Genomic DNA, 20303 nt, shown 5'->3' on the forward strand with positions numbered 1-20303 from the left:
AGAAAATGAATATCTCAACTGCGTAGATAATTTGTCAATATCTCAACTGCGTAGATAATTTGTCAATATCTCAACTGCGTAGATAATTTGTCAAGTTTTGTGTGTTTCAAGTCTTGTAAAATGTGTGGACACATGATTTCAAGGACTCCAAAGGCAGGGGTTTCTGCTGGATCGAACACAAGTTCATCTGGAGATGCACCCAGGCCCAGAAAATTACAATTAATCCACAACTCTGCTTCTGTAACTTTGAACCCCATTGAGTTGCTGGAACCACTCTTTTGTCCTTTGCTTTCTTTCTGTAATTTCCTTTGGCCCATTTGCTTCAAACTCAAGTTTGTCAATTAACTGTTTAATTAAATTTCGAAGAACGTCCTTTCTTCTAGCGATCAAATCATAATCAGTAAATTCTTCTTTCATTATGTTGTCTTTTGTCAACAACTATTGGTTTTTTCGCTTTACGTCCCTGGTTCCGCGGGCACAACTTGCTTGTACAAGGAATATATATTTTTTCAATTTTTTTTCTAAAATCCTTTACAGCGTATAAAAGTGCGTCGAAATAGGAACATCGGCCAAGAGCATATGCTTTACACTCAAAGTTCCCAAAATTACTTGACCAGTATTTGTGTGTATCATAACTTGTACAGGATACTTTATAGGCTTAAAAGATGCTTGGACAGATAATTTAACGCAGTAATAATTATTTACAGAAATTACAGAATCCTACATATCAATCACATGGCCGCTTTCAAAATACTGTTAGGCTCTTTTTAGAGTTTTAGATGTACTGAAATCAATATTGTTCCCATTCTCATCGTTCTCTTTATCTTCATTTTCGAAAACGCATGATGAAAATCAAATATTCGTATACGCGCTCATGATTAAAACCATCGGGTATTTTTTGAGAAGGTTTTCCAGTTTGTGGGAAAAGTTGGTATTTGCGCGTCCATAGTAGCATCATTATCGTTCATATTTTTTTCCTTTTATACTTAACCAAACGCCATCATCAACATATTCATTGATTTCGTCTCCAAGCTCTATGCACCATTTCACTCTAGAAAAAAATTTAGCTTTATAATACAATTGAATATTCACCATCAAGAATCGGGATGAATATTCACACAAGACTTATTATTTGCAAGATTTGCAGTTCAGAACCTTTTTGAGTAAATATTTATTATTCATACAAATATAAAATAATGCAATATTGCGTTTTCCACTGCTCTTTTTCACGTTTAGACAATTTTAAGTCATTTTTCAGTAATTTCCTGGTGACAGGAATGTACTAATAAATTTTCCTTCTTTCATATAAAGTGGTTATAAATACATAAAGATAATAGTTTTTCGCGTTCAAGTGAAAGTATTAAATATATTTTATTTTTATTAAAACATTTAGGAAGTTCGAAAATCCGATGATAATAATTGATTTCATATGTAAATAAATATAAGCAAATATATTCTTGAATAAAAGAAAAGATTAAAACCTGCCAAACGACGGATAATTTTTTTCCGACTCATTATAAATATTATCTGCCGTGGGATAATTGTAGTTTTCAATTGTTTGCAGCGTTTTATCCAACTTTAGATCAATAATATCTCAGGGATTTAATGTGGTGTTACACGTATTTCCCATAAGAAAAAAAGACGTGTTTGTACATTTCTTTCGAATATATAAAATACTACTTTACACTGATAATTGTGTGTTGACATAAATGTTGTAAAATATTTATTATTGTTTTTAGGGGCCATTCATTATTTACGTAAGGAATATTTGATCCATTTTGATCCCGCACCCCCTAACCCATGTAAGGACACATCATATTTCTTGGACTCCCCCTCCCCGTTACTTAAGATTTTACCTAGTTTTCCTTCATGCCTAAATGTCGTTAAAAAAGGATTTTTGGTACACGGTAAAAAAAATTGAGCTGTGCCAGGGATATTATTCCTTATTATGGCTAAACATTTAGCTGAAAACGAACGAAGGAATTAAGAAAGATTCCTGGATCAGCTTAAATGAATATCCTTGACCGTTTTCTATATACCAGGGATATCCTATAGTCAAACCCCTGATAAGTATAGCTTTAATAGGGATTGTAAGTATAGGCGTCTGAAGGAATTATCGGAACAGTGCCTGTACATTGTGGTAGCAGCGAAATAAAATGGCGAAGGTCTAATCGGGAGCAGTGACAGTTCAGATTTACTTTGGACAATTAAACGTTGTTTACCACTTAAAATGTGCGCGCATGTTAATATTTAATAGAGTTTATGATGCGGTAATAATAATTTACCATTTTTTCGATTGTAGGCGATAGCTATATTGAAATATCAAGAAACGCGATAAAAACAACAAACTTGACCTCCAAATACATTATACGAATTTCAGGGAAATTCATTTTCGCGATACCAGACGAAAGATTGGCTAGTGTAAGTTAAAATATTTCTATAACAACCAAATTGTTTTTCTGCTCTAAAGATAATAAAATTATACATAATCTGTCAAAAATAATAAACTCTCCAACTCAGCAATTGTGTCCAAATTACTGATTTACGAGAACAATTTACATAAAGTAACTAAATGTTTAACTCTTCTAACTAAACGTTTTATCTAATCTAAGCGGAGACTTTCTTTGACTTCAATATATTCTCGATTCACTCGTTCGCCTTAAGAATTTTTTTTCCGTGTCGCTTTTGAAACTGCTCTTTAATTTTTTGTGCGATTCTTGATTCCTTAGATATTGCTGTATTACGGACATTTTGTCTTCCGGTGAAATGTCGTGTAACCAGCAACCTTGAGGTTCACCGAAGGTTTAGCTCTCGGCAATGCAAGATATTATGTAAGAAGGACTTTTACCCCTCTCCCACCGAGATAAGGTCATGCAGATATTTTTACCCCCTCCCCCTCCTCCTTGGGACCCTTACGCAAACAATGAATGGTCCCTTAGCAACTTTCTCTCTGAAAATGGAGTTTGTAAATCGCGGTTTATTAAACAATATTACACTTTTTGTCTAATTTTCAATAACAGTGAATTCATACTTAATCTATTTTAAGAAACATAATTGTTGAAACAATTAATTATTATCGTTAATTATATTCTCTTAGAATAATGATACAAAACAGTAGCTTTTAAATCTTTTTACACCATGTGTCAGATTCTCAATGAGAGTGAGATAAAGAATTTTCGCACAATTTATTATTTTTGTTAATAATATTCAGACTAAATGATGCCAGAAAGTTGCAGTTTTCCTGCACTTTTCAAACATTATTTTCTTTTCACTTAAAGTGATTAATTATTGAATTGCATTTAGTCCAAATAATTATTTAAACAAATTATCATTGCTTTTATGTACCTTCTGCTTTTAAAATTCTAGATGGTTGCGATTTCTTCGTAAATTTTTAGCTTTTTACCAGCGTTTTACTCACCAAAGTAATAAATGATTCAAGGTCACAAACATATTTCTGTAAACAATTGATTATTGTTCACAGCTATCTTCTACGTAAGTGCTAAAAAACTGTGGTTTTTTCCAGATTCTTAAACTTTTTGTTAATTTTTTACTCAGTGAGGTAAGACTTAATGTGATTATTGTATGATTTAATTACTACAAAGAAAGCCAATTAAAAAATTGCCAAATATTTTCATTTTTTTGGAGAAAATTTGTTCTGTGCTATAAATGCAAGAATCATAATTGTTATGAAAAATTGTTTGAAAAATTCTTGAATTTATGGTTTTTTCTATTTGGGTTGTCACTTTATCATCTGAATTGATGTAGATATTCCTCAAACTAATAAATGTTTTATTATATTTTAAGAAGTAAAATAATTGTTGATTTTGTAAACAGTTGAAAGAAGTAAATATAAAAGTTCTTTTTTAACTGAAAAGACTGTAAATTATTGTGAAAGTGATCGACAGTAAAATGTCTATTAGACATTAGGCATTATAATTTTTATAAATAATTTTTCTGAAAATGTTTGTAATTTGTGGTTTTACAAATTAGGATTTTCCTTCATCATCTGAATTGATGCAGATATTCTTAAAAATAACATAGGTTGAATGACATTTGTTAAAATACAACATGTGTTAATATTGTAAAGAAACCAAATAAATTATTTCAAATCTTTGGGACTTTGGCGTGGAAAAGAATATTTTTCACTAAAACTACTTCAAATTGTTGTGAAACAGATTTCCAATCACTATTTTCATCAAATATTAACAATGAGCAATGATTATAAAAAATGTAGTATCGGCATATTTAAATAAACGATTTTTTCGAGTTTTGATTCCTTTAAATCATTTAAGATACTTCAGATATTGGGGGGAATGATACATATGTAATTCTATTTGTTTATTTCATAAGCAATCGAAATAACAAAATAAATAGTATCTACAGTTTACTTTTAGAAAAAGTGGCTTTTGCCAATCTAAAGGTCGTTTTTTGTAATAGTAGGAGGTTATCATTTGTAAGATTTATGTATATCTCAGCCTTAGGTAACCAATTAGCCACATGGAAATTTCAGGATATGTGAATGAAGAAATTTTTGTAGCCATCAGCAAGCTTAATAAATTTGCAACGAAAGAGAAAGTTGCCAGTTTGAAGCAATCCAGCATCTCTGACTTCTTTACGAAAAAATAAAATTCCCCCGCCCTCTCTTCTCCCCACAATATAAACAATCGGTCCTTTTCAGGACCAACAATTATTCGAACGTTTGGTATGCTCATTGATGTAATGCACCATTGCCAAATTTAATGCTCCACTCCGTAACTCGAGCACCTCTATAACTCGAACTTATGTCTCGGTCCCTTGCTGTTCGAGTTTTGGAGGTTCGACTGTAATTGTAAGTTTTCCTTAGTTTAAAACGTGCAAGGGACCGAGACATAAGTTCGAGTTATAGAGGTGTTCGAATTACGGAGTGGAGCATTAAATTTGGCAATGGGGCATTACATAAATGAGCATACCAAACGTTCGAATAATTGTTGGTCCTGACAAGGACCGATTGTTTATATTGTGGGGAGAAGAGGGGGCGGGGGAATTTTATTTTTTCGTAAAGAAGTCAGAGATGCTGGATTGCTTCAAACTGGCAACTTTCTCTTTCGTTGCAAATTTATTAAGCTTGCTGATGGCTACAAAAATTTCTTCATTCACATCTAGGCGTGATTCAGCAAACACTTTAAATTTTGCAAGACATTCCAAAGCTTCACTGGAGGTTGGGACTACTGGAAGTGGCTCTTGATATTCTTCTTCTTCTTCAGCATGTAACTGCGTAGCCATTTTCGCCTTGACCTTTTCTAAAATCTCGAAGTCCGTAAGCTTGCCGCAAATAGCTACGTCTTCGTCGATCCTCACGTACTCCTCTTCCAACTTCGGTTCTTCAAGTAGGCTTTCTTCGACGATGACGACGTTCTCTCTTGCTACAGGAAATCCTGCTTTTCCAAATCCATTTCTAATTGTTTGTGCACTGACTTCTCGCCACGCTTCCTCAAACATCCTTAAAGCTTGCAAAACTTCGATTTTTACCTGAATTTTGCTCGATATTGCATTTCTATTCAAGACGTCACGCACTAAAATGGACCGATAGTGGCTCTTGAAGTAATTGATGATCCCCTGATCCATTGGCTGGAGAACAGACAAACAGTCAAACTTGCTATCTAACTTGAGGAGCCACTTTTCAAAAATATCGCGAGTCATCCATGCCTTATTGTTAGACTCATACTCGCATGGCTTCGTTTTAACGTTCTTAAAACATCGGGGATTGGCAGATTTCCTAATCGTTAGAAGCGGAAGCTTGTCAGTGCCATCATAATTAGCTCGAACAAGAACGGTGATGCGAAGTTTACTTAGCTTGCCACTGCTACAATCTTCTCCCTTGAAAGCTAACGTTTTATTCGGCAAACATTTATAAAAAAGAGCCGTTTTGTCAGCGTTAAAGATGTCCTTGGGGTCGACACCTTTAATTTTCTCCAAGAGATTCTCGGTCCACTCTTCTGCTACTTGCATATCGACAGCTGCTTTTTCCCTACACACTTTCTTCGCGATAATGTAATGACGATGTTTGAACTTCTGCAACCAACCATTACTCGCCTTGAAGTTAGAACAATCCAAACTGCTAGCGAACTCTTAAGCTTTCGCCTGAAGTATCGGGCCATTAACGGGGATCTTCTTATCGCGAGCTTATTTAAACCACTTCGTTACACATCCACCTAATTCCTCGTTCGTTGCCCCTCGGCATCTTTTTCTACTATGATTCGTCTGAGAACTCGAATAATCTTGAATAATTTTATCCTTGTTTTTCAGATAAGTGGAAAGAGTATTCCTACGAATTCCGAAATCAGCAGCAATTTCCGACTTTTTCTTCGCCCCTTTTTGAACTTCTCTGAACACAGTAACTTTTTTAGCTAAAGTCAAAGTTTTCAAAGTTCTTTTAGTTGATGGGCTCAGAATAGACACTTTGTAACTGGCAAAAACACACGGAAAGTAGATAAGACTAGAAAAACTGAATTTAGACACGTACTCAACGGAAAACCGATGGATACTGTTGCCTCTGCAGATTGTCGATTTCCTTTTAAGAAGAACGTTGACTGCGATTGGCAATGAAACCCTGCATTTCGTCAGCATTTCACAACATGCAATAAAAATTTCACCCACCTGAGCATCGCAATATAAGTGACGCGCCAGTTTGTGAGAAATCCCAAAAATCGTCTGGGTTGCTCCAGAGATTTGTATGAGTAAAGCCATACCTTAAAGAAGGCCCGGTAGGGCAATGAAATTGGGGCGACAGTCGTTGGGAAAACACCAGAGACTATTTTTGGGGAAAGCCAGAGACTATCTGCACTCTATTTACGTTTAAATCCTATGTAAAATTATGATCTCGAATTCGAAAAGTTCGAGTTTGAGTTATAAGAGGTTTTTTTTACATGTGTCAATATAGTAATATCAAGGGACCAGGACAAGAGTTCGAGTTAAGAGAGGAATTAGAGTTATACGTGTTCGAATTATGTAGGTTCGACTGTATATATTTTTTTATTTCATCAAAAAGTATATGTCAAAACAAAAAAATGTAGACCTGAAAGAACTCTGTGCGAAGATTTTCTAGAGGACAAATTTAATTTGTAAAAAAAGTGTTTCGGACCGGAACAATAGATTATCTCGGAAACCAATTGTTTTGTCCATATAAAAAAATTCGTGAATATTAAAGACATAAAAAGGTATACTTTCATTGAGTTTTGTCAAAAAAAATATATTTTTGCGGTAATTAGAAATAAAAAACGAGAAAAAAATATAAAACACGTTTTTTCGCATTTTTCTCGTATATTTCGAGGTTATGTGAAAAAGTCACTGGTATCAAAGTTGTAGATCTTTTTATAATCTATATGTTTTCTATAAAACGCTTTTTCTCTGTCGTCAACTTTCGCCGAAAATCACAATAATACCATTTTCACCCCAAATCAACCCCGCCTTGACAAAGTCAACCCCGCCGTACGAAGTTCTTGAGGTTAGAAGTAGGAAAAATAGTTGCAAATAGAGCAGAGGGCTTGAGTACATAGGAAAAAGGGCCATATGGTGAGGATAGGGAGAGGCAGGTTATGGATAAATGGGGAGGAATGGCGAAGGGACGAAGAATTGGAAGAATTAAGAAAAAAAGGGAGAATTTTTGAGAAAGGCAGGGGAAAGGCGGAGGAAAAATAGTCTAGACATAAAACAGAGGAGTTTCCAAATGGCAAAGGGGAAACGAAGTTAAGAGGAAAGAAGAGAAAAGAGAAGAGAGAAACGTGAAAATAATTTTCTGGAATGTGTCAGGTTTCAAGAACAAGAATGAAGGATTTTAGGGGTAGTTAGAAAAGTGGGATATGATTATGATGTGGTTTCAGGGGTGAAAAAATAATTAGCAGTAAAAGGGAGAAAAGATGGGGGCATTGAGGAAAAGGATGAAACAATGGTAAGAAGAATTATAATTGGTGTTTAATGTTTATGTTTATAATATTTAATTTTGCTAGATCAGGAATAGACAGAGAAGAATCGTTAGAAAGAATGAATAGTTAAAGTTTTATTTCAAGTATAGACTTTTTGGAAGACTAAGACCATTTTTCGAGAACCACTCAGATCACTCACTCGTTTATAAAGACATTTTTGTAAGATGTAATATTTAACGTCTTTATTGAGTTAATCACTTTACTGATCCGGAAAGGACGGGCAACGATCTGTCGCGATTCACTGCTGCTCGCACACTGATTTTCTCAAGCGACAAAGCTATCATCACACACTCAAACTGAGAAATCACGTGACTTCAAACATTCATTTAAATAATAAGGAAACCGAAAATAGCTTTGAAATAGGCGATGTCGATAAATTGAATAATTTTCAATCGCAGAAAATCTCATAAAGACTAAACATTAGAACTTTAAACATACCGCCCGCCGTAAAGTAACAGTATAAATGTAACTAAAATTTAATAGTCTTAGCCTCCCGTCATAATCCACTAAGTTTACAGAATATATATTTTTTAAATCTAATTAATAATAGTTGTTCAGATTTCGCTCATTTCTTTCGCTCGGACTGGTAACAGACAAATCTGAGTAATCGGACGTTCGCATCCCGAACTGGCAGTTTTTACGCGAATAAAACGTACTAAATCGTCCTTTCCCTTGTAGCATTTAATTATACGACCTAAAAACCACCGAGAAGGCGGTAACGAATCATGTTTCACAAGAACGATATCACCGATCACAAGATTTAGCTATTTATTGAACGATTTGTAGCGTTTATGTAAAGACTGTAAATAATCAACAGCCCATCTTCTTCAGTAAATCTCTGAAATTTGTTTTACTGACTGCCATCGATTTAAACAATTTTCGGAAGTAAATTCCAATGAGGGTTCTGGAATGCTGGTTAAAGGGGCTCCAATCAGAAAATCTCCAGGTGTAAGATAGGAAAAGTCTTCAGGATCATTTGAAAAAGGGGCAATAGGATAAGAATTGAGACAAGCTTCTATACGATTAAGAAGGGTATAAAAATCTTCATATGTAAGAGTATGTTCACCTACAATTCTTTTTAGATGCTGTTTAAAACTCTTAACTCTAGCCTCCCATAAACCCCCAGAATGAGGAACGGAAGGAGGTATGAAATGTCAAGACGTATCTTGAATTGCGAACTCATTATGCAAATTAGCAACCAGTCTAAGATTCAAAAGGCAATTTTTTAATTCCTGGTCAGCACCGTGAAATGTCGTACCATTATCACTGTACAAGTGTACAGATCTTCCTCGCCTTGAAGAAAATCGCTGAATTGCTGCGAGAAAAGTGGCAGATGAATAATCAGAAACGAATTATAAATGGACAGCTCGCGTACAACAACAGACGAAAAGCGCAACGTATGTTTTGTAACTCTTTCTGCCATGACCGAAAGCAAAGCGAACATTAAATGGGCCTGCATAGTCCACACCAGAATGTGTGAATGGACAATGTGGAGTTAATCAATTCAGGTAAGTCCCTATCCTATCTTCTTCGTTCAAAGCTTTTATCTCATTAGAAAAGGAATTTGCATGGACAAATTAAATCCAAAATATAATAGCTTGTTGGATTTCGATCGCATTAAGACAAATAGTTGAAAATTTAGGTTTAGACTTATTAAGTTTTGAATGCTTCAACACAAAGGAATCAATAAACCTTTTACAATAGGCCGTTACGCGAAGAAATCTTGGCCAAGAGGAGAATTTAAGCATCAAGTTGAGTGCACTTTTGATCACACTTAAAACATGACTATCTAGTGGCCGCTGTTCTAAATTTGATTGCGTGTAGCGCATTCAGCCGGATTATCTTAAGTAGAAATGTATCGCCATTTCGCGCGAGGTATCAGCTCATAAATTAAGGAAACTCTATTGGCAACAAACACAAGCCAATTGGAAGGATGTTTTCCTAGCCAAGCCATAACTGTTACGGAATCAGTATGACAGTAAACAGGTATTTTATCCAATGACATAGTTTCCATGACAAACTTAAGTGTCTTAGTTAGCAACGCAACTTCACACAACTCTAAACGAGGAATTGATACATATTTAACACGAGCTACTTTCGATTTAGCCATTAGTAGGCAACATGAGCCTCCTTTAAATCTTCACTAAGAATTCTAATGTAAACGGAAGCTTAATAAGCTTTTGACAAAGCGTCAGAAACGCCATAAAGCTCGAATTCAGAGTTTGTGTACAGTTGTCGTGTCCATCTGGGGACTTTAAGTGCTTCTAATTTTTCCAGAGAACCATGATAATTTAACCATTGAATTTTAAGATCATCAGATAGTCTGTCGTCCCATTCGAGTTTACGCAGCCAAAGTTCTTGCAATACAATTTTTGCCACTTGCATAACTGGAGTTATCCAACCCATAGGATCATATAACTTAGCTATTAATGAAAGAACAATCCGTTTTGTTGGATTTTCGACTAAAGAAGAAATCACTTTAAAAGGAAATTAATCAGACTCAGGATCCCAAAATAAACCTAGAACCTTCAGCTGAACATCCTCCGCTAACGGAAATTCGATAGCACGTTCGTGTTCTCCCGAGGGACAATCTTTAAATAGTTCGGGTTCATTTGCGGCCCATTTTCGCAAATGGAAAACACGAGCTTCTAATAACAGTGTTACTTGAGCTCACGCCTGTTTAACCTCAATATGACTCTCTGCACCAAATAAAACATCATCGACGTAAATATTATTTTGTAATATAGTTTGAGCTAAAGGAAATCTATTTCCATCGTCATAAGCTAACTGCTTAACCACTTTGTTAGCCAAATAAGGAGCACAGGCAGTACCGTAAGTAACGGTTAAAAGTCTATAAGCGTCGAGCCTTTTATCAGGAGAAATCGAGACAATTCTTTGATAGCCGCAATCCCGAGGGTCAACTAGAATTTGTCTAAACATTTTTTCAATGTCAGCCATATAAACAAAGTGATGTGATCTCTAATTCATAATGATTGAAACCAAATCATTGAGAATCTTGGGACCGATGTGAAGATGAGAATTCACGGAAGAATTATTGGAAGTGAAACTGGAAGCGTTGAAAACAACCCTCAACTTAGTAGTTCCATACTTTCTCTTAAGATAGGTTGATGAGGCAAATTTACAGTTTTTGGAAAACTATCCAATTCCTTCTCTTGAAGAAGTTCCATGTGTCCAAGGTTTTCATATTTTGATAAGGAACTGGAGTATTGTAACAATAATTCCGATTTATCTGATAAACGACGAAGTACTTTATTCAAAACGATCTTAGCTCTCTCCAAAGATGCACCTATTTTAATGGGAGGACCGTTTTTGAAAAGTAAGCGTATCATGTAACGTCCGTCTTTTGTTCGTTGGTAATTCATGGCGAAGTGCTCATCACAAAACATCTCGTCACCTGTCAAAGTATTTTTAAAGGGTACTTCCTCCAACTCCCAGAACATGGTTGAGTCTTTATGCAAGACTTCTGCTGGAATAGCTTGATGTACTGTAACTGGAATGTTAATTTCTATTTTATTTGTGACTGAAACCGGCCCAGATAATATCCAACCAAAAACAGTACTTTGCGCAGTAACAGAACCCAAAATACTCTGTTTGAGACCAAGAAGTAAACATGAGCCATATTTATCAGCTCCTAAAATCAAATCAACTTGATGGGAGCTAAAGGGATTTGGATCTGCTAACCCTAACTCTTTTAATTGATCTGCATTCCCCACATTAGCTATTACAGGAGGAGCATATGATGTAAGGTGTAATAATACTAAAGCTTGGATGTGGTCTTAATGACTGCTCTTTTCTGTAGGAATTAAATTACAATCTGCTAACTTTGTTGAAGAATCAATATTAACTCCTCCAACCCCATATACTACTACTTTAACCTTTTTGAAGCGTGGACTTAATATTTTCATTGCTCTCTCGGTAATAAAACAACATTAAGATTTCAGCTTGGAAGGAAATAACAGCCGTAGCGAGTAAGGTTGAGCGCGACAAATTTGAATGATTATTCAGAAAATGAAACGAAACTTTATCGTCTGCTTCTTTAAGCGCTACATGATTCACCCCCACCTTCACGGTGGAATTGCCGGGATTATTTGATTGTGACGCGAGAGAACCTGAAACTGCCAATTGAGATGTAACCGATGCAGAGTTAGTTGGTTGTAAGGTGGGATTTGAATTATAATCATCGGAATACAACAGGGAATTATGTCTCCTACCGCACTTGTAACATTTTAATTTACTAACACAATTATGAGGTCGATATCCGAGCGGGAGACAATTATAACAATAATGATTAATTGTAGCAACTTCCCTACGCATGTCCACAGACAGAGCTTTGAATTGGTTGCATTTAAATAAAGAGTGATTATCCTTACAAAGGAGACACTTTGAGCTAGAAGTTGCATTGTGGCTCCTAACTCCCGATTGCTTTGAAGCCCTACTCTTTTCTTGAGAACTTGCACTAGGTTTTTAAGCTTTAATATCCTCCAAAATACGTATGCGAGTTTCAAAAAATGAGTCAAGTAGGTGATAAGTAGGATAATCAGTGCTAGAACCAATATTAATCTCCCATTCCTTAAGAGTACCAATATCAAAATTATTAACCATTATAAAAATAAGTGAATCACTCCAATGTTGGGTTAAGCGTTTAAGATTTTTGAGAGCCGCCAAAGACTCATTTGTTTATCGCGTAAGTTTTTTAATTCTTCCAGAATATTATTCGACACATTAGGAAGATTGATAAAGGCTTGTAAATGAGTTGAGATTAAAGCTCTCTTGTTGTCAAATCTAGTCTTTAGCGACTCCCAAGTGGAGGTAAAGTTAGCCGCAGCTATCGAAACATGTCTTAAAAAACTTTCAGCTTCGCCCTTTAAGAAGACTGATTTAAACTTTCATTAACCTTAGTCTCAAGAGTAAGCAAGACCAATTGATTATATTAAAAACTCGCGCATTGAGATAAGCATCTTCAATAGCAAGATACTTAGACTTTGTGAAATATTTCAATTTCTCACGCTCAGCCGACGTAGTTCCAGCTTCAATTTCCAGATGCAGGGTCTTACACCTCTTCCAGCGTTGGTCAAGAAGTTCTCTCCGTGATTTGAGAGTAGCCACTGTTAGATGACTTTTCTAATTTTCTTAAAATTTGTTTCAGTGCGTATAATAGCCTGAGAAATCTCTGATAACTCAGAGAATAATGGATCCATTTGAACAAAAGGAGCAATTTAAATTGAAAGTTGCTGATAATTCAGCTAACATTGAAAAGTCTTAATTTGCAAACTAAATAACTGATTTACTTTAGTTTTAAAGTGCTCTGACAAGGCGAGCAAATTTGAGTGTGCGAGAGCATAATTATTAATAAAATGTCAATAAATCATCACTGAAATACTACGGTCTGAATTATTATTTTGTTCGCCAGAACGAGCCTCTCTCTCATTATGGGTAAATTAAAGTTGTCATCTTACCACTGGAGAAGGTTAGAAATCGATTAAATTTAAAATTAAATGTGTTGACAATCATCCAAATATCAGCAGGCAAACCTGTTATTTCGTCCTTCCGGTGAAAAATAATGAAAGACCGATCCAGTGAAGAATGACAGCATGAAAGAATACAGCACAGACTGTTTGGAGGACGGCTGCCTTACAGTACGTGCGAGGATGTTGTCACCAGCTTATATCCTTGCTATGTGACCTAGAGCCGTCATATCTTCCACCTAGTTCCTGTGCTTTCACTTAATAAAATTTCTCACTTTGGTCTTTTCTGTATTAATTTTACACTTTTGAATGTTTTTTCACGATCTTCTATCCGGCTCAAGGACCATTTGTTTAATTTTTATGTTTATAATATTTAATTTTGCGAGATCAGGAATAAACAGAGAAGAATCGTTAGAAATAATGAATAGTTCAAGTTTAATTTCAAGTATAGAATACTGGGCAGACTAAGACCATTTTTTGAGAACCACTCAGATCACTCACTCGTTTATATAGACATTTTTGTAAGATGTAAGATTTAATGTCTTTATTGAGTTAATCACTTTACTGATCCGAAAAGATCGGACAACGATCTGTCACGATTCACTGCTGCTCGCACACTGGTTTTCTCAAGCGACAAGGCTATCATCACACACTCAAACTGAGAAATCACGTGACTTCAAAAATTCATTTAAATAATAAGGAAACCGAAAATAGCTTTGAAATAGGCGATGTCGATAAATTGAATAATTTTCAATCGCAGAAAATCTTATAAAGACTAAACATTAGAACTTTAAACAATTGGTAAAGTAAAAAAGCGATGGCTGGAGAGTAAAAAAGAGGTGAATGGAGGAAAAGAAGAAAGAATTGGGTTTAGTGGGAGGGGACTTAAATGCATGGACTAGTAAACGAGGGGGGATGATATGGGACGAAGAAAAGGAGGCATATATAATGAATTCTAAACATAGAGAGACAGACAGGGAGGGGATGAAGTTACTAGACATGATAGGAGAAACAGGATGGTTTATATGTAATGGCAATATGAAAGGTGATAAGGAAGGGGAGATAACTTACATAGGGAAGAGAGCAACAGTAATAGACTACATCTTGGCTGAAGAAAAAAGGCGGCATATGATATGGAGCATAAAGGTGAGGAATGAGATAGGGTCCGAACACTTTCCAGTCATAGCTACACTGAAAGGAGGTGTTCGTAAGCGGGGCAGATGGAGAAAGGAAACAGGGGGAAAAAAGAACACGAAAATGGGATTCTGGCGGGTAGATAAATTAAAAGACTTTAAACAAAAAATGAAAAAGGGGAATGTTAGCTATGAAAAAAGGCAGGAGTACACTCGTTGATTCAAATGATGAAGTGGTCGATTAAGAAGGTAAAGGATGAGCTGAATACTAAAGAAGAAAGATTAGAGGGAAAATACAAGTTGACCTTGAAATAACTGTTAAGGATTTAAATTTATCTCTTATTAAAAGATATAAAAACACTAAGTGGGTAACAAGGATTATTTGTATAAGCTCTACGCATGCGTGAACGGCGTCAAAGAGCGTGTAAAAGGGACGAAGGACGAGCAGAGTCAGTTGATCGATAGAATCTGAGACGAACGAACGTTTTGAGCGAAGACGAGCGATGAGAGCGTTACTCGTGCGATTGCGTTCCGGTCGATTACGGATTCTTTAAACTCGTACTATTGTTTCTTATTGAAATCCTTTCGGGAAATGTTAACTGATTATTCAAATAAACTATACTTTCATATTATTATAAAGTGATCTGTTATTATAAATAATAGAGTTCATCCAATCCCATAGACCTTAATTATCTCCAAAATTGTACTTTAACATGACCTTGAAGGTCAACGCCAAGGTCACCATTCAGATCCTCGTCCAAAACCTTCAAACATTTTTCGCTTGTATTATACTTCTCATTTCTGTCAAGGAAGGTTACCCAAGTGTAAACATTGTTTAGACAGACGTTATATCTTTTTGCCCTCAGTTTCAGATTTAAAGGGTGTAAACTACCCTCGATTTAAATTTGTATTTCCTCATACATTTGTAACAGTTGCAGTTCAATGTTCGTAATGGAAAATTATCTTCAAGGCAGAAAACATTGTAATAATAGAAAACATTGCAGTCTATCGCCATGAGCCACCCCTATTCTTGACCGAATGGATTAAACTACCCACAAAGCACGTTTCATTTTCATGATGCATTTCAAGTGTTGAAAATTAATTAGTGAGGTATACAAAATTAGACAGAATAGTATATTGCGCAACAAGAGGCAAAAGGCGACAATTGCACGAGTGCGAAGTTAGCTGCCCGAGCAAAGCGAGGGTAGATATCACACGAGTGAAATTGTTGCCTCGCCCCGAATTGCGCATATAGTTTTTCATAAAAAATATATCGAAAATTTGACTTGAGATGCCTGAAACTTCCTTGCGTCTCATCAAAGGTGTTATTGTTTGTAAATACGTAGGCAATGACAGATAGAGGTTAGAATGACACCCTGTACTTACAATTAGTAAAAAAATTGTTTTCAACTTCATCGATAAGCTTCACAGAATAAAGTACCAACATTTTCGTTGATTGTCCACTGTTTACCAATTAAGACGGGATATCGATGAGGTTATAAGCAGTTAATGATTTTTCTGTTCGCTCTGCTCTAACGCAAGCGCAATAGGGAGGTTACAAGCTGCTCTAGTCAAAGTTCGGCGAAAATCTGAATTGGATACATGAAAAATTGCTCTTTCTAATATAAATTAATAATAAAAGTTTCTAGGTTATTCACAACACAATTTAAAAGTTTAAGTTATGCTTTGAAAACTATAGCGAGACGAGCACGCTACAGTTATCGCTGAAAACATTGATCGTTCACGATCGAATGTGGAGACAAGTTAACCTTTATTTTCGAAATGAGGTTCGATAAGAGGGAGAATGGCTGCAGACAACTGCAGATAAAATAGAATGCATATACTTTCGATAACGGTTACGGCGTAAAGTGACTTTCGCAGTCGCCTGTTTCAACTTTCTAGTCTAGGGTTTAAATAATGTTCCTTCTACTACTGGTCTAAATTTCCCTCTTTGTTCTTTTAGGACCATAAATAATGAAGACAACAATCTTCCGTGGGCACTGATAAAAGTTTGAATTGTGTATGCTCACAGTTTCTTGAGGTACCAACTAATTTTTTTGCGTGTACATTTCTTTTTAGAGATGCACTCAGAGACGATATTTTTTTTTTAGTTACCGTGTACATTACCCATAAGGCAAATGCAATATACTAGCAATGAAATTGCACACGTTACCATATTTTTAGAGTTGCACGCCAGGACGGGAATTTTGTTGCGGTTCGGGGGAAAAATTGAAAGATACACAAATCCATATTCTGCATAGGCCAAATAAAAATATCTACATAGCCAACGTGAATATTCGTTTGAAAGTTGATAAACCTTATCAGCCATAAAACATAATCGAAGGCCAGTGGCAAAGGATATGAGTAGAAGTCTCATTATCCTTTCCGCACAGACGACAGAGGGGACTTCATTCAAGCCCTATATTATGTATGTGATGCCGGAGGTTTTCATGTCCTATACATATTTCTGTTAGGACCTTGACTTCATTCCTACCGAGATTGGGTAATTTCTTCGACCGGTGAGAGTTTAGCTCTGAGCCCAAGAGTGCTTTAGCCTATTCTGCCAACTGGCTCGGGTCCAGTAAAATTTTCTTTTGCTGCTAGTTTTGATAGCCTGTTCGATATCTCATTGCCTTTGATGCCACTGTGTCCAGGGATCCAAAGCAGAGTGACTCGGTTTTTTGTCGCTACCTTATTCAGTGTCTCAAAGCACTCCTAAACTAGAAGCGACGTGGTCGCTATTCCATTCAGGGCCATTGTAGCAGCCCTGCTTCCTGAGCGCATACAAATATTTCTTTTATTTCCATACTCCTTTGCCTTATAGGCGCACTGAAACATGGCCATAATCTCAGGTTGTAGAACTGTGGAGTAGGGCCCCATCGCAATTGTGAAGCACATTCCGTTCCTTCTAAGATATACACCGGCTCCTGCATCCTTGTTCCTGGAGCCATCTGTAAACCACTTGTCTCTAACCCTGGGCAGGTGTAGCGACGAGTGGACATTTTGTCCCTCAGCATGCTCATTGTAGGCCTCCTTGCGATTTTGATTGGTATCCGCACTACTGTCAAGATACTGCTATCGTTCACAATATTTAATCTCCAGGCCGCTTTCGCAGCCATGGCCTTGATGGTGAGATGGAGAGGCTCTAAACCTATCAGTGCCCCAGAGCCATCGTGAGTGTCGACTTTGAGGCGCCAGTGATGCTTCTCTGAAGAGTCCCCTGATCCTTTCCAGTCGAGACTTCGCAGTAGACAGTTCGACCCTGCTACACCAGACCAATGCCGCATAGATTAGCTTGGGTCGCAGGATCGCTGTGTAGATCCACATAAGGTCTTCGGTTTCAAGCCCTAACTTTTCCCTATGGCTCTCCTGAAGAGCCAAAGAGTCGCTACTAGCTTCTTGCACTTGATTTCAGATGCTCGTTCAATGACAGCTTCTTATGCAGAATGACTCCCAGATATTTGGCTCGTCCTTTGATTTTAAGTTGTTGTTTATTTATATAATATTTGGGTGAAGTATAACTGATCCTGCCTGCTTTCGCAATAAAGACTACTCTCGCACCCCTCCAAGCCGTCGGAACATAAACCAATGTCAGACCCAGCTCTAGCAAGTCTCACAATCGGACCTATGATGATCTCACCAGCCCTCTGTGAGAAGACTGGATATATGCCATCCGGACCAGGGGACTTGTAAGAACTAAAGGTTTTCAGGACCCACCTGACCCTGGCTGGGCAAACAATCTCGTCATGAAAATGTGTCTTGATCAGGTGAGCCAAGGTATTCCCGCCAGACTGTGGGTATCCCCCGCCAGTAAATTTCAGAGTGTCGAGAATGGCATCCGGATTTCGAGAAAGCAGCTTATCTAGTCTAACCGGCTTTGCTCCTTTCTCGATGTCTGTGCCAAAGTTGGTCCAACTTTCATGCTTTGCCTTACCTATTGCACTCCTATATTCATTCCTCATCGTCTGAGTGATGTCCATAGTTCCTTCGTGTTGCCAGTACTGACACGTTTGAACATCTCTCTGGTTTCCCTGCGAAGCTCTTCCGTACAAAAATTTTGCTTTCTAAAAAATATTGTGGGACATGAATAAAATAAATGTCTGTAAAATTATGTATACCACCATAATTAATTTTACTTATACCGATAGACTGCGATGTTTTCTATTATCACAATGTTTCCTGCCCTGAAGATAATTTTCCACTGTGACCATTAGGCTGCAACTGTTACAAATGTTTGAGGAAATACAATATTAAATTAAGGGTAGTTTGCCCTCTCTAAAGGGGATGAGGTTAGAAAATATATATTTTACTACAATCTAATAACATAATTTCAGTCTAAACAGGGTTCACACTGTCTTTTAAATGATTAATTTCACTGGAAATTACGTTTTCAAAGTAATTATTCGAAAACTTTGAAGGGTGATTTCACCCCATAAATACGAATTCTGGCACGTATAAAAGAATAAGTGTACCTTATTTTTGCATTCTCTTCAGAGAAGGTATTAGATTTGTGAACAATTTGACCGCCCCGTCCCCCGGTTTTGGTTAAATGTCCTCGTTTTGAGACCCCCAGAATCCGAAAAACAGGTTTTTACGAATGTGTCTGTTTGTATGTATGTATGTCTTTATGTATGTCAGACTGAGCACGATAACTTTTGAAAAAAATAATCTATTCGATTGGCCTTTGGCACACTCTCTGCGTGTCAGAAACCAAAGGTCAAATTCGTTAGCTAGCTATTTTTTATGAAATTCAAAAAGTTGGAGCATTTTGAATATTTTTAAGGAGATTTTTTCAAGTTTCAAAAATGTTCTGTGCAGATATTTATAGTATTCAAAAAGGCGAACAATTTATCTTAATGACTTTTTGTCATAAAAACTAAATTTACCAGAGATATAGCATTTACAAAATTCCCAAAAACACACGAAAACGAAAATTCTGGCGAAATAACGCACATGAAAAAAAGTCAAGAAAAGATATCGATCTTTTTTTTAACATTTTCATCAGAGAAGGTATTATATTTGTGTAAAATTTGAACCCCCCCCCCCCCCAGTTTTTTTCAAATATCCACGTTTTGAGACCTCCTAAATCCGAAAAACAGGTTTTTACGAATGTGTCTGTATGTATGTCAAACTGTGAACACGATAAATTTGAAAAACTTAATCTATCAGATTACCCTTTGGTACACTCGTTTAGTGTCCTAAACTAAAGGTCAAGTTGGTTTTATACCGTGGGCTGACAACGTAAATGGGAGCGTGATACGGATAAGGCCAATTTTCACATGAGATGTTCGTCTGATGATGAGGAACGTAAAAATGGGTGCCTGGCAGGTGTGAGTGGATGCGTTCACCTGTGGCGACCTGTCAAAGGTGCGAATTTTTGGCAGTTAACTTACGTGACTCGGATAAGATTGAAAATTGGTGTACATGTAGGGGCTGACATTAGAAGTAGCACCTGCGCATTGCCAGGCACTTACCTGGATGCAAAAGTGTGGCCAGGCGGCTTCGAAGACGCCGGAAACTCAGGTGAAATTTCTTGAAATTGATTTTACAGGAAAAAGTTTGAAACAAAAGTTGGTCCACGCCCGGAGATGCATATTTTCATTGGTATATAATTTTTTGACAAAATTGATACTTTTGGAGAAAACATCGATTAAAGAAATACCATAACAATAAAAAGCCTTTTTTATTGACAACAAGTGATTTTTTCGAAAATTATTAAGAGA

The 20303-nt window shown here is 36.4% G+C and overlaps 1 protein-coding gene across 4 annotated transcripts in view; it reads right to left on the reverse strand.

Annotated features, from left to right (window-relative positions):
* The window catches only part of LOC117177628, a 164459-nt gene that overhangs the window by 69166 nt on the left and 74990 nt on the right, over positions 1-20303 (reverse strand). The window contains exon 9 of one of the 4 annotated variants that reach the window (XM_033368415.1): positions 659-1051. The exons of the other annotated variants lie outside the window; for them this stretch is intronic. Coding sequence (XP_033224306.1) covers positions 958-1051 — 94 coding nt within the window. The 3' untranslated portion in view covers positions 659-957. Of the gene's footprint in view, positions 1-658; positions 1052-20303 lie in introns of those variants that run through there. 4 annotated transcript variants of the gene reach the window in all.

Source organism: Belonocnema kinseyi, chromosome 8 (genome assembly GCF_010883055.1).
Source record: "Belonocnema kinseyi isolate 2016_QV_RU_SX_M_011 chromosome 8, B_treatae_v1, whole genome shotgun sequence".
Lineage (NCBI taxonomy): Eukaryota > Metazoa > Arthropoda > Insecta > Hymenoptera > Cynipidae > Belonocnema > Belonocnema kinseyi.